Below are 13,741 nucleotides of genomic sequence, written 5' to 3'. Positions count from 1 at the left end.
GTTCTGCTTGGCTCCGTGTCTCAGGCTGGACCTTCTCTAGCAATTATCTGCTGTGCATTTCAGCATCAGCATCCTGAAATCTCTTGTGGGAATTGAGCTTCCAGTAGTTAAGTTTTATGAACAAAACCAGCCTGATGTTCCTCTCTCTGCTACTGCATTTGTGTACAAAGAGCAGATGAGATCAGTAAGTAGATCAACAAGACCCTTCAGTGATTCTCATCAAAACTGATGATAAAAGGAGCTTGAAAGGGCCATTTTAGCAAACAGTATGTGGATGTAATTTTCCAGGAGCCCTACTTAAGTCTCGAGCACCAATACAGTTGCTCTATTCATGCATGAACAGAATGAGCCCATGATGAAGTAGCAAATTACCATTAGACTTGGTTCATCCAGGGGGATGCTGAAACATCCACAGGAACACAACATAATGGGAAATAAGAGGAACAGTGCAGGAACACTGCAGCCCTGTTCCTGCCTCCTAAGGCAGATTATGGGGCAGTTAGGGAAGACATTCCATTTACATGTATAAATAATGCCAGCGAACAAAGAGCTTACCTGGTGATAGCCATTATAATCCATGTTCCCTGGGAGGGGAAATCCAGGAGCAAGGCAGAGCTCTCCCTCCAGCATTTCTGGCTTAATGAACTCTTCCAGGTAGGTTTTGCAGAGCCGCCTGTCCCAGTCATCCGTGATGTGACCTCCATACATGATCTCACCCACGAGGTAGCGCAGGTCATCGTAGGGGACCTGGGCGTGGAGCAGGGTGGGCTGAACCCAGGCACTGCCCTTCACACTCAGGGGTCCCCCCTCAGCAAACAAACACCAGGCAGGAGTTAAATCCTGCCCCAGGAAAGCTGGGGCACAGCACAACGCGAGGTCTCCCATCTCCTCCCAAAAGCACCCCGAACTGCGAAGTTCTAAACCCAAGGACACCAAGCAAATGGCATTTCAGGACAGCTTCAAAGCCCCCAGACAGCCCCCCCGTGGTGCCCCCACCTTGGAGCTGGCCTGCAGGTAGTTGTAGAGCACGTTGACAGAGATGGTGAGGTCCCCGGTGCTGAAGGGGTACGGGCGGTTCCAGCCCTGGGGGCCGAACTTGCGCCGCTCCGCCACCACCGCGTGGAAGTAGCACAGGGCAAAGAGGATGCTCCTGAACTCCTTCTCCTGGCTGCACATCTCCAGGGTGTCCTGCAACACAGGACAGCTGCCCTCAGCCTCAGCGACTCCCAGGGAACCCAAAAACACTGGGCTTTGGACAGGGTGAATCACAGAATCAGAGGTCAAAGCTCAGAAACTCTCCCAGATCATCAAGTTCAACCTTCAACCAAATACCCCCAAGCACAACGAATTGTGAACTTTATTTTTTGAACAATTACAAGGATGTGTCTCCACCATTTCCCTAGGCAGCCTGTTCCAGAGCTTTACCAACCTTCTACTTTAGAAATTTTTCCTACCATCCAACCTGAACCTCCCCTGATGACGCTTGTTACCTGGGACAAGAGGCTGACCAAACTGTCCTCCAGTTCATTTCTGTATCATACACACATGTGCTAGTTTTCAAAGTCAGTGGCTTTGCATTGCAGATTTATTGGCAAATTCTAGCAAATATTTTCTCACTTAATATTTGCTGTTCCAAGCTCCGAGTGGCTTTGCACAGGAAAACACACAGGGAAGGAAGGACACGTGCACCCACTCAATGCCCCATCACCTGCATGTGCTCAACATCCCTCACCAGAAAGATGGGAAGGGAGCCACAGAATTACAGAATTTTCTGTTGGAAGGGACCCTAAAGTCCATGTTTTTCCAGCCCCTCCTCCATGGGCAGGGACACTTTCCACTATCCCAGGTTGCTCCAAGCCCCATCCAAAGTTTATCTCAAAAAAAATGCCACGTTAGACCTTTAATCCTCTGAGAGCACCACAGAGCTCAGGGTCTGTGCAGGAAAGGAGGAATCCATTACTCTAGAGGGTGATGAATTCCAGTATTGACCAAGTGCACGTGACAATCAAGAATATCCCAAAACCTGCTTTCCCCTGGATTAGGCAGCACTCTAATCTCCCTTTATCAGCATTGTGATGGAGAACTGCTTCAAATACGTGCAGAACACCCTTCTCATTTCAGGAAACATCCCCAGAACAACCCAGTTCATTCTCATTCGGCCTCTCTTCAGTTGTCAATTCTTCTTCAGCTACAAAGCAGAACAATATCCCTTGCACAGAATAAAGGGCCTTCTTTGTATCCTTCAGCTGAAAGCTAAATTTGAACATCTCTTCTGTATAAAGCAGGGAAATGAGGTGTAAAAGGGACCCCACCCACTCGCTTCAGGATTTCTGATAAGAGATGTTTCATAATCCTCCAGCAATTTAGAAAATGCTAATTACTATTGATTGAAATGAGCAGAGGCAAGATGAAAATGTTACTTGGGGTGAAGGTTCTCCCCTCCCTCGTTCTCCAGGACATTTTGTGGAGCTAAGGATGATGAATGGCAGTAGATAAATATGGAATAATCTTGCCTGACCACTGGCATTAATCCTTGCATAGTGCCTCCCCCCACACCTGCTCAGCAATGCTCCCTCTTGCACTTGGCGTTTTCTCCACAGCAGCATTTGAGTGCTGTTCCCAGGGAGTCCTACAGGGATGGGATCCTGCCCTGCTCCTGTCCCATGGTGGGAGCAGAGCTTACAGCCCCTCTGACACTGATCCACACCCTCTGGGGCACCAGGAATATTTCCATCTCTTCCCCACACGGGGCTGTTTCCCTGCACAGCAGGTACAAGAGTCAGTGCCTGCCATGACAGGAGGGTTTTTGAGCAATAAACAAAACGAGCATCCTGCCACGGGCTGCTCTTGTGGGTCAGCCACTCTCACATGGCCTAATTTACATCCTGGCAAAGCAGCTCCTGCCTGCAGGCAGCTTCCAGCTCTGATTTGCAACACTCCTGGTGTCAGCAAGGTCTTAAGCTGAATGGCCTTTGGGCACACAACACCAATCTCCCTGTGCTGCTCTGTGAGCAGATCAGCAGTTCTGAACCTCTAACCCTGGTTAAACAGCAAGCAGAAAAGTCAGGTTTAACCTGCTCACCTCCCATAGCTGGGGGTGTTGGATATCATATGTCACTCAGCAGCACAGAAAACAAGGGACCCAGATAGAGAAATCAACTGAAACACGACAAATTCTCCCGATGCTGCAGTCAGAAGTTTGATTCTGTACTGAAAGAGCCTTTCTGAGGTGGTGGAGTCACCGTCCCTGGAGGTGTTTAAAAACAGACTGGACGTGGCACTCAGTGCTGTGGTTCAGTTAATGAGGAGGTGTTGGGTCATTGGTGGGACTTGATGATCTCAAAGGTCTTTTCCAGCTGGGTTAATTCTGTGATTCTGTGATCACACACTGGGGAGAATATGATTAAACTGGACAGAAGTCTGGTGTCCCAAGCCCTGCTTCAGGGAAGAGGCTTCTCAGATCACCTGAACCCTTTCTTGGAAAAACCATTGCTTGGAAAGAGATCTGTGCCTGGTCTGTGGGGAAGAGCAGAGGGAGGTGCTGGACCCAGAGGCTCTGTGCTGCAAGGGGGCTGGGGAGGCAATATCCATCACACTCTGTGGGAGAGGTTTTACAGTGACCTCAGTGAGCCAGAGAGAAGTTTGAGAAGATTTCATGTTTACCCCTGAAAGAATTTCCTACCAAGGTCATTGACAGAGAAACCAAGAAAGAAAGAAGGATAAATAAGAGAAAACTGCAACTGCCTGTTCCCATGAGCACTTTGTTTGTCTCTCGTGGCCAATGAGTAAAGTGTAAATGTATGAGATTTGTAAGAATGTATAAAAAGTGTGCATGCTACGTGGCAGCAGCTCTCTGGCCACAGAGAGCAGCAGGCACAGCTTTCCCAGGCATTTTCCTGGGGAAAGCTGTGAGGAGATCAGAGAAAAGAATGAGAAACAAGTCTTTTCTCCACTTGCTGCACCTGTTATTGTGCACATGTGGAATGTGTAATGGAGATTGTTTAGCAAAGGGTGATTTCTTAACTGGACACTGGATGGTGTTTGGGTGGATTGACCAATTAGGTCAAAGCTGTATTGGACTCTCTGTAAGGGGATGAGTTTCTCTAAAGTGTAGTATAAGATGATAGAACAAAGAGATTGATCAGCCTTCTGCAATCATGGAGTCAATGCTAATTATTCCCCAGCTGAGGGCCTGCAGCAACACACGCTAGAATAAAACCAGTTTGGAAATGGAGTGTGTTGCTTTGGATTGTCTCCGACTCAACTACGGCAGCGCTGCACAGGGGCTGCAGCAGCCCCAGCATGCCCAACCCAACTTCAGCTCCTACCTGGCTGAAGTTGTCCAGGGCCTTGTGCAGGTTGGCGTGCATCCCGGTGGGCGCCTCGCTGGTGATTTTGATGGAGTTTTCCAGGATGCCCTGGGGAATGATGTGGCTCTCCGGGCACGGCGCTGGCTCGGCGCTGAGGAACACGCGGAAATCCCGGTGGCTGCCCTCGCTGAGCTGCTCCAGCCTCTTCTCCAGGGAGCCCAGCCACTTGGCCACCAGGTGGATGTTCTGGCAGGGACAAAAGGACAAGGCTTGCTCAGTCCCCCCATCACACCCCCATGTGCTGAGCAGGCACCAAATCCATCCCACTGATGGATGCCCTCTGGAATTTGGGACTTGGCCCAGGAGTGCCTGTGTGCAGCTCCCAGCCCCAAAGAGCCAGGTGCATCAAGAACATTTGAAAATTCAGAATAATCAGTATAAATCAGCAGCAGAGCCACAGCTGGGCTGGTTGGGCTCTTGGTGCTGGAATTCTCCTCATTTCAGCAATACCAGCTGAGCTTATTCTTGGGCAGAAAAATTGTTATTCCTGGGGAACAGAGTTGTTATTCCTGGGGTGTAAAGTTGTTATTCCTGGAGAACAGAGCTGTTATTCCTGGGGTGCAAAGTTGTTATTCCTAGGGAGCAGAGCTGTTATTCCTGAGGAGCAAAGTTGTTATTCCTTCCCCCCAGCCCCACAGAGCTCAGATAAAAACACTTGTTCATTTTGATCAGAATTACAGTAAGGACCCTCCATAGCAGTTCCTGGGCAAATGAGTCAAGCAGGTGATTTCACAAAGTCTTTAACACAAAAGGATTTATTTATTCATGCAACTAATTGGACACATCCTCAGAAGATTAAGCAGAATCGTGGGGAGATGGTGAAATGGATGAAGCTAAGCCTCAGTTTTTCCCCTGGAGTCCTATACAGAATTATAGTTTCTAGGCAAGAAAACAGCTTTTTTTGTTATATTAGGAATGGGATTTGTGGGCTGAACTACCCTTGTGTTCAAGGCAGGTGTGCAATCCAAACTGGCTGTGTGCACAGGCACTTGGGATGGTGATTTATCCCACCCCAAGAAAGGACAAGGAACTTGCTAAACCTAAATTAAAAGCAGCCGCCAGAAAGACAAACTGCTTGGAGGTGGCAAAGAAATTACATAAAGGAACCATATTAGAGGCTGAGAATAAATATATATCACCTATAAATGGGGCCAGAAAGAGCTCTCATGGTTAAATAGCAGAGTAATGGAGATTATTAGGAGTAAAATTACATTCCTCAGAAAGTGGAAGTTTTGTCCAAATGAGAAAAACAGAAAAGAGCACAAAAGCCAGCCATGGTAAAGTCAAAAAGTACTACAAGAAGCAAGTTTTTGAAAACCATAAAAGCTTATAATAAAGCCTTTTCCAGAAACCAGGAACTTACCAGACAGTCTATAAAACTGTAACATGATCAAGGTCTGCAGGGAGTGCTCATGGAAGGCCAGGCCAGGCCAAAGCAGCCCAAATTTGCAGGAATAATCCCTGCAGAGCCTGGGGAGGCTCTCACTGTTCCAGCCTGGTGGAATCACTGAAACCCTGAGGCTGGAGATGCCCCTGGAGGTCATCCATGCCACCCTCCTGCTCCCAGCAGGGTCACCCAGAGCAGGTTTTTAACTGGGTCCAGTTGGGGTTTTGGATATTTGCAAGGCTGAAGTCTCCACAACCTGTCTGGGCAATGTGTGCCAGTGTTCAACCACACTCACAATTAAAAAAAATTTAAAAAATTAAAAAATTAAAAAACAGTATAAGATGGTGAAATGAAATGAAATCAATGTTTAAGGGAAATTTGTATCTCAATTTTAACCCTTTGCTTCTTGCTCTTTCACTCAGCACCACTATGAAGATTTTTGACTCCCCTTCAGTCCAGAGGGATTTAAACACACCAATAAACCAAATTTATCCAAATATCCCAGCTGTCTCTGAGCCAAACCCCAGCTTTTGCAGGTTAAATAACCCCAGCCTCTCCCCATATAACAGATGCTTCAATCTCTTAATTGTTGCAAGGACTCTTAAACTGAAGCAGCAGATGAAGAGCTGTTCAGAGGAGTTGATGATAAATAAGAAGATGTCTCTGGGAGCAAATGGGCTCACCCCAAAAGGACCCCACGTGTGCAGGGTATGCAGCACAGCTCAGGGGGCAGCAGCCAGCCTGGCAGGGGCTCCAGCAGGACCGGAGGCACTCCCCAGCAGCATCAGTTAGGAAAGAACAGCAATCTCAAAGTTCTAACCCATTTTAGAGAGCTCAGATCTGTGAGGATATCTCAGTGTGGGCTGCTGTGTGGGTGGGTGGGGTGGAGGTGCTGCTGTTGTCCCCAGGAGCTGCCCCAGGCTGGGTTTGAGCAGTGCTGGACACTGCAGGGCAGGGTGGACATGGCCAAGGACCAGCCTGGGGGACAAGGAGCTGTCCCAGCTGTCCCCAGGGATGTCCCAGCCCGTGGAATCCTGCTCAGCAGGAGCAGGAGAAGGCAGGAATGTTGGGAGGGAGGGTGTTTGCCTTCCCCAGTCACCACGGGGTGTGACAGAGCCCCTGCCTGCCTGCCCGGGGAATGGGGAATGGATTCCTTGCTTGGCTTCCTTGCCTGGGCAGCTTTGGCTTTCCCTGTTGCATTGTCTGGGTCTCAATCTCACTTTTAACCCCACATTCTGCCCCATCCCACCCCTGGGCAGTGAGGGGGCAGCAGGTGGGGCTCAGTTTCCACCTGGGGTTAAACACGGCAGCTCATCCCCATTAATTCCTTTTTGGGGGCTGGAGAGGGGATTTCCCCAGGCACCCCCACACCAGCAGCAAAGCCCTGCGTGGAGCAGGAATTGTCTCTGTGGGGTCCCTGTATCCCCAGGCATGGATTTTGATCAATTCCAGCTCTTTATCTTCCCCAAACCAGTATTGCTGCAGGTAAAATGAAAGGTCTCACAGGCTACCAACCAGTTAAAACACAGCCAACGGGGGTAAGGAGGCTATTGATGGGAGTTTTAACTCCTCACCATATCAAAAAGCATCTGAAAGAGCAAATGATTGGTGAGCTGACAAAATAACTCATAAGACAAAGCCATTTCAAGTCTTGCAAATAAAGCCTGGTAGTGAAGAGCTGCAGGAGGATGCCATCATTCTAAGTGACTGGCAATGACACTGCAGCAGGAATTCAGCGGTGATAGATGCAAAGTAATGCACTCAGGAAAACAACCCCAGCTACAGATACACACACTGATGGGTTCAAAATTAACTATTATCACTCAGGGAAGAGAGCTCAGAGTCCTCACAGTTATTTCCTGCAAATAACTGTTCAGTGCTCAGCAATGCAAGAGCAAAGGGACGGAGAATAAAGCTGCAAACGGGATTTTGCCACTCCATAAATCCATGGTGGGCCTTCATCTTGTAAACAGCACCCAGCTCCCACTCCTCTTAAATCCTGAAGGATTAAACTCCCACAAAAGGAGACACTCCATCAGCAGGGAGAGCCCATTTGGAGAGAGCAGAGCCCGGGGTGGAGGGAGGGAGTGAAGGGTGAGCAGAGCAGGCTGCAAGAAAGTGGAAGTGCATTTTCATATGACACAGAACTAAACTGCCAATTTACTGCTTCAGGGTGTTTGGGGAGTTGAGAGAATCACAGAGTGCAGCTGAGCTGGAAGTCAGAGAGAGAAACAGAATTGTTAATGCTGGAAAGAAGCTTTTTAAAAAAAAGCTTTAAAATCAGCAAATCCATCACCCCAGCAGCACCACCACGCTCAGCAGGAACCCAGGTCCCCAGGTGCCACAGCCACATGGGTTTTGAGCACTTGCAGGGATGGTGATCCCATCACTGTTCCAAATCCCTGCCCCCTTCCCCGAGGCTGTGCTGGGTCAGGCAGGAGCTGGGCTGGCAGTGCCTGGGGCTGTGCCACAGAGGGACACCCCAGGGGCTCCCTCATGGAGCACAGAAACCTCTGCTGGCTTTCCAGGAGGTTTCAGTGAGCTAGGGAAGGACAGATCCCAGCTGGGACTGGAGAAGAGGATGACCACTGTGGAAAGGAAAAGCTGAGGTGCTTTAGGCAGGGACAGAGTGGTGGCTGCTGTCATTTCTGCCAGGATGTGAACCTGCTGGAGCACTCAGAGATGGACCAAGGGGTGTGAGCCAAGAGAATTGTTGTTTGGGGAAGCCACAGACACTTTTCTGCCTCCAGTTGTGCTGCCCCAGGTCTGATTGATGTGGCTGGGAACAATATATTTATTTAGAACTGCAGAAATTCACTCTCCTCACCCGAAATGATTCAGGGTTGTGCTCACACTGTGTGGATGAGATGGAGTTTGGGGTGTGGGGGAGATGAGAGGAGATGCCTGGGCAAAGGGATTGTTCTGGGGTTGTTTTCTCCAAACAAGGACTGTGTGAGGAGCACTAGGCAAAATCCAATTGCACCTGAGTGCTGCTGGCCTGATGCACTCAGGATTTCTGGACTTTGGGAGATCAGATCATCCCAGGGCCCAGACAACCAGCTCTACAAACACAAGTCAAACAATCAGGAAGGGGTGGACTGAAACCTGCAACCAAAGTGGTGCCAGCACCACAGAGATTTAATAAAACTGGGAAAGAGCTCAACAAAATATCAAAAGAAAAATCGTGCATTAAGTATCAGTTTAATCATAGTCTGCATATCTGACCTTAAGTGTTTTCATCTCTAATTGGTAGTTTCTTCCCACATCTGCTTTTGTGGTGTTAGATGGCTCAAAAATAATTGCTTTTGCTTGTGTTGACATGACACCAGTGATCATTATTTGTGGGTATCACTGCCTGCTAACAGCCAACTTAGGGAATATTTCCAGTCCAGTGATAATTGAGTGCATTTATATCCTGTCCTTTTGTGATAGAAGGGATGAAAAAGAGGAATAGATGCAGCCAAACATGGGCTGGTACTAAGAATTCATAATTCAAATGAATATATCTGCCCAGGCCAGACAGGGACGCTGCAGAAGGGATTCGCACCTTGGAAAGAAACTTTGCAAATTAATTCTCAGCAGAGAGGTAACAAAACCTGAAAGAACACATCTAATGAGGACACGTGGCCAGAGTAACTGAGAGATGTGTCAGTGATCAGTAATTGAGAGATCTGCCAGCTATCAATAACGAGCCAGTGTGGGCAGTGTGAAACAGCCCCCTGCACACTGACCATGCACACTGACCGTCCCACTGACCATCCCCTGTGCACTGACCATCCCCACTGACCATCCCACTGACCATCCCCTGTGCACTGACCATCCCACTGACCATCCCACTGACCATCCCCTGTGCACTGACCATCCCCACTGACCATCCCACTGACCATCCCCTGCACACTGACCATGCACACTGACCGTCCCACTGACCGTCCCCTGTGCACTGACCATCCCACTGACCATTCCTTGCACACTGACCATCCCACTGAACATAACCTGTGGACTTACCACCCACACTGACCATACCACTGACCATCCCACTGACCATTCCCTGTGCACTGACCATCCCCACTGACAATCCACACTGACCCTGCACACTGATCATCTATTGTGCACTGACCATCAACACTGACCATCCCCTGCACGCTGACCATCCACACTGACCATTCCACTGACCACTCCCTGTGCACTGACCATCCCACTGGCCATTCCTTGCACACTGACCATCAACACTGACCACTCCCTGACCATCCCACTGACCATTCCCTGAACACTGACCATCCCTAATGACCCTCCCCCCTGCCCATGCCCCTTGCCCATGTCCACAGCCCATCCCATGCCCCCATCCCATGCCCCCTGTCCATGCCCACAGCCCATGCCATGCCCACAGCCCATCCCATGCCCACTGCCCATGCCCACAGCCCATGCCATGCCCACAGCCCATCCCATGCCCACTGCCCATGCCCACAGCCCATGCCATGCCCACAGCCCATCCCATGCCCCCATCCCATACCCCCAGCCCATGCCCACAGCCCATCCCATGCCCACTGCCCATGCCCACAGCCCATCCCATGCCCCCTGCCCATGCCCACAGCCCATCCCATGCCCCCATCCCATGCCCACAGCCCATGCCCACAGCCCATCCCATGCCCCCATCCCATGCCCCCTGCCCATGCCCCCAGCCCATCCCATGCCCCCTGCCCATGCCCACAGCCCATGCCATGCCCCCAGCCCATCCCATGCCCCCTGCCCATGCCCACAGCCCCTCCCTGTGCCGTTTCCCCTCTCAGGGCAGTGCTGCAGGCTGTGGGCCGGGCTGGGCTGCACGTGCAGGGACATGGCAGCACCAGAGGCTTTCCTTTGGGAGTTCCCTGCCGAGCCCCTGTGTTTGCACAAGGCAGAACATATATCACAGTCAGCGTTGCCGTGGCAACCATCAGGAATAGCACCGCGTGGACACGGAGCAGCACACGCTCCCCTCCCTGTGCTGGCAGCACCCGGGGTCCCTGCCCTGCCTGAAAGTGCCCCTCTCCTTCAGCCCTCCTCACAAATCACTCCTGCAACAAGGAGAACTGGTGTTTGTGCAAAGCCTCGCTCTCTGGAGAGCTCTCGGAAAACATTCCCTGATTTTCCACCCCTGTGCCAGCCAGGCTGCACAGCCAGAGCCAGCCCAGCACTGCCCCTGCTCCCTGCGTGGTGCTGGGACCCCAAGGGACAGGGAAGGGCACTGCTGTGCCCAGGGCATGGCATGGGCAGGAGATGTCACCAGCCTGGCCTGGGGTGTGGTGTCAGAATCACAGAACTGTGGAAAGGTTTGGGTTGGAAGGGACCTGAAAGCTCATCCAATTCCAGCTCCTTGCCACGGCAGGGACACCTCCCACTGCCCCAGGTGCTCCCAGCCCCAGTGTCCAGCCTGGCCTTGGGCACTGCCAGGGATCCAGGGGCAGCCTGTGCCATGTCCTGCCCACCCTCCCAGGGAACAATTCCTTCCCAAGATCCCACCTAAACCCACTCTCTGTCAGTGGGAAGCCACTCCCTGTGTCCTGTCCCTCCATCCCTCATCCTAAGCTGCTCTCCAGCTCTCTCAGAGCCCCTTCAGGCCACGTCAGTTCACTTCAGAGCACTCCTCAGGCTGAACAACCCCAATTCTCCCAGCCTGTCCTCCCAGCAGAGCTGCCCCATCCCCCTGATCATCCTGGAGCCTCCTCTGGACCTGTGCTCCAGGTGACCCTGCTGGGCCAGATGATCCCCAGAGCTCCTTCCAAGCCATCCTGGCACTCTGTGATTTCTGATGCAGTGGTGAATCTCACACAGTTTTGCTCCAGGAGCTCACTGTTATTCAATTTAATCCATGAACCTGACTCAGTGAAGCAGCAATCTAGGAAAATGGAAAGATGCTCAAGAATTAAATTAACTTGATCACAAAGAGCAGGAAGTGATATTTTGGCTAATGGGTGAAGACTACAATTAAATTGGGAATATCTGATGTCTGAGCTCTTCCCTGCATCAGTGCATTCAAACATGCATCTGAACAAACACAAACAAATTTCTCTGTGTCTTTGCTGTTAAGCTGATCAACCCCATTTGGTGACTGTGGCGGCCACTGGATCAGCAAAAGGCTTCTGGGAGGGAGACAGGGCAGACACAGCTGGTGCTAACTCCTAGCTGAGTGCAAAGATCCTTCCTGCCTGCACAGAGGACACTGCAGGCAGCAGGGAAACCAGACCCACAGGTAGCTGGGCATGGGGAGGTAGAGATCACAGCGTCACTGGGGCTGGAGACACCTCTGGCACCCCCCAGTCCCTGCTCACAGCAGGGTCAGGCAGTGTATGGCCCAGGAACAGGCCCAGGTGCTTTTGGATGTGTCCAAGGATGAAACCACAAACTGTACAGGCAGCTCCATCCACTGTTTGGCCATTCACATGGGGAAAAAAAAAAAGATGGTATTTACATTTGAATGGAATTTCCTGAATTTCAGGTTGTGCCCATCCCCAGACACCGATGGGAGAGTCTGGTCTTTATTCCCCACCATCCAGGGTGATGGAATCATCTCTTCTCCAGGCTGGACAATGCCAGCACTGCACAGAGCATCTCCAGCTGTGGGCCCAGCTGCTCCTGCCCCTCATGAGGAGCTGGCAGTGAGCTCTGCCTGCACTCCTCTGGCTTCAAAGCCCTGCAGACCTCTGAAGTGTTGCTAAGGAGACCCAGAGGCTGACCCTGCTATAAATGGGGTTTTGTGGAGCTCAGAGATCAAGCTCAGCCCTTCAGCACCAATGACAGGAACAGAGCAGCTGCTGGGCTTGAGCTGGGCTGTTCTGCAGCCCTCAGGTAAAAAATGCTCACTTAAAGAGCTGCACTTTTGCCTCAGGGGCTCCTGTTCTGCAGTTGGACCATTTGTATTTGTAGGGAATAATTTTAGCTGTGGGCTTCACTCATCTGTCACCACCCTGTACCAGAGCTCAGCAAAGCTGAAGTCACCAGACAGAAAACACCAGTGCTGAAGGGACGGAGAGCTGCTGGCCAGGCTCTGCCAGGGTGAGGGGGATTATCTTCCCATGAAATGAAGAATTGAGTGGCTTTCTGCCCTTCTCTCTCATGAAATGAGTCATTAAGGAAAATCTCCATTTTCAGAGTGAGCTGAGGAACTTCTCCCAGGGTGTTTTTGTCTTTATTTTGCCTCCTGTGGTGCCAGAAGGCAACAGGACTGAGAGGAAGTGGCTCTTCCCAGCACAGCAGTGATCCTGCTCCTGTCATCCAACAAAACCCTCCCAGCTGTCTCCCAAACCCCATTCCCTGACTCCTGAATGCTCCAAGAACGTGACTCTCATTATGTCTGGTCCCAATCAAGGACCAGTGATGAGCCACACATGAAAAAGCCACCCAGATGAGCCCCTCAGGTGTTTGTCCTGGAGAACGTGTGTGTGAGAAGCTCTGCTCCACGTGAGCTGAGCTGCTGGACAGGGGATGGCAAAATACAGAAGCAAAGCTAACAGTTGCTTTTTGTCTGCTCAAAAACAAATGGGAAGCTTGGGTATAACTGTGCTGTGGGTGGGATACAGCCTTCAAATAATGAGTTTAATTAATCTGGGTAAAATTACCCTGAGATCTGCTCTGGCCTCTCTTTTATTATTAATGCAATGATCCACAAATCCTGTGACACTTTCGTAAATTGAGTCATCTGTGTCATTCCAGATCTTGTACAAACACTCCTGGAGCTGTTTGTGAGGCATTTGTCACCAAACCTCTCAGGAAAGATCTTGCTAGATAAACCAAATGGCAAATATTGCTCTGATCCACCCCTGACTGATGGCAGAACCCAATCATCCCATCCCACCCCTCCATGGCAGGGACACTTTCCACTGTCCCAGGCTGCTCCAGCCTGGCCTTGGGCACTGCCAGGGATCCAGGGGCAGCCCCAGCTGCTCTGGGCACCCTGTGCCAGGGCCTGCCCACCCTCACAGGGAAGAATTTCTTCTGATTTAGCCTT

General features: G+C 50.8%; 1 protein-coding gene across 5 annotated transcripts in view; it reads right to left on the bottom strand.

The window, feature by feature from the left end:
- DNAH9 (dynein axonemal heavy chain 9) overlaps positions 1–13,741 on the bottom strand; it is a 132,753-nt gene that overhangs the window by 14,534 nt on the left and 104,478 nt on the right. For all 5 annotated transcript variants that reach the window (XM_064395318.1, XM_064395319.1, XM_064395320.1 and 2 more), the window contains 3 exons: positions 4,329–4,556; positions 997–1,188; positions 556–747 (listed from right to left, as the gene is read on the bottom strand). In XM_064395318.1, coding sequence (XP_064251388.1) covers positions 556–747; positions 997–1,188; positions 4,329–4,556 — 612 coding nt within the window. The remainder of the gene's footprint in view (positions 1–555; positions 748–996; positions 1,189–4,328; positions 4,557–13,741) is intronic.

The sequence above is a fragment of the Passer domesticus genome, chromosome 20 (assembly GCF_036417665.1).
Source record: "Passer domesticus isolate bPasDom1 chromosome 20, bPasDom1.hap1, whole genome shotgun sequence".
NCBI lineage: Eukaryota > Metazoa > Chordata > Aves > Passeriformes > Passeridae > Passer > Passer domesticus.
The sequence above is the reverse complement of the archived record's forward strand: the minus strand, read 5'-3'. Positions and strand labels throughout refer to the sequence as shown.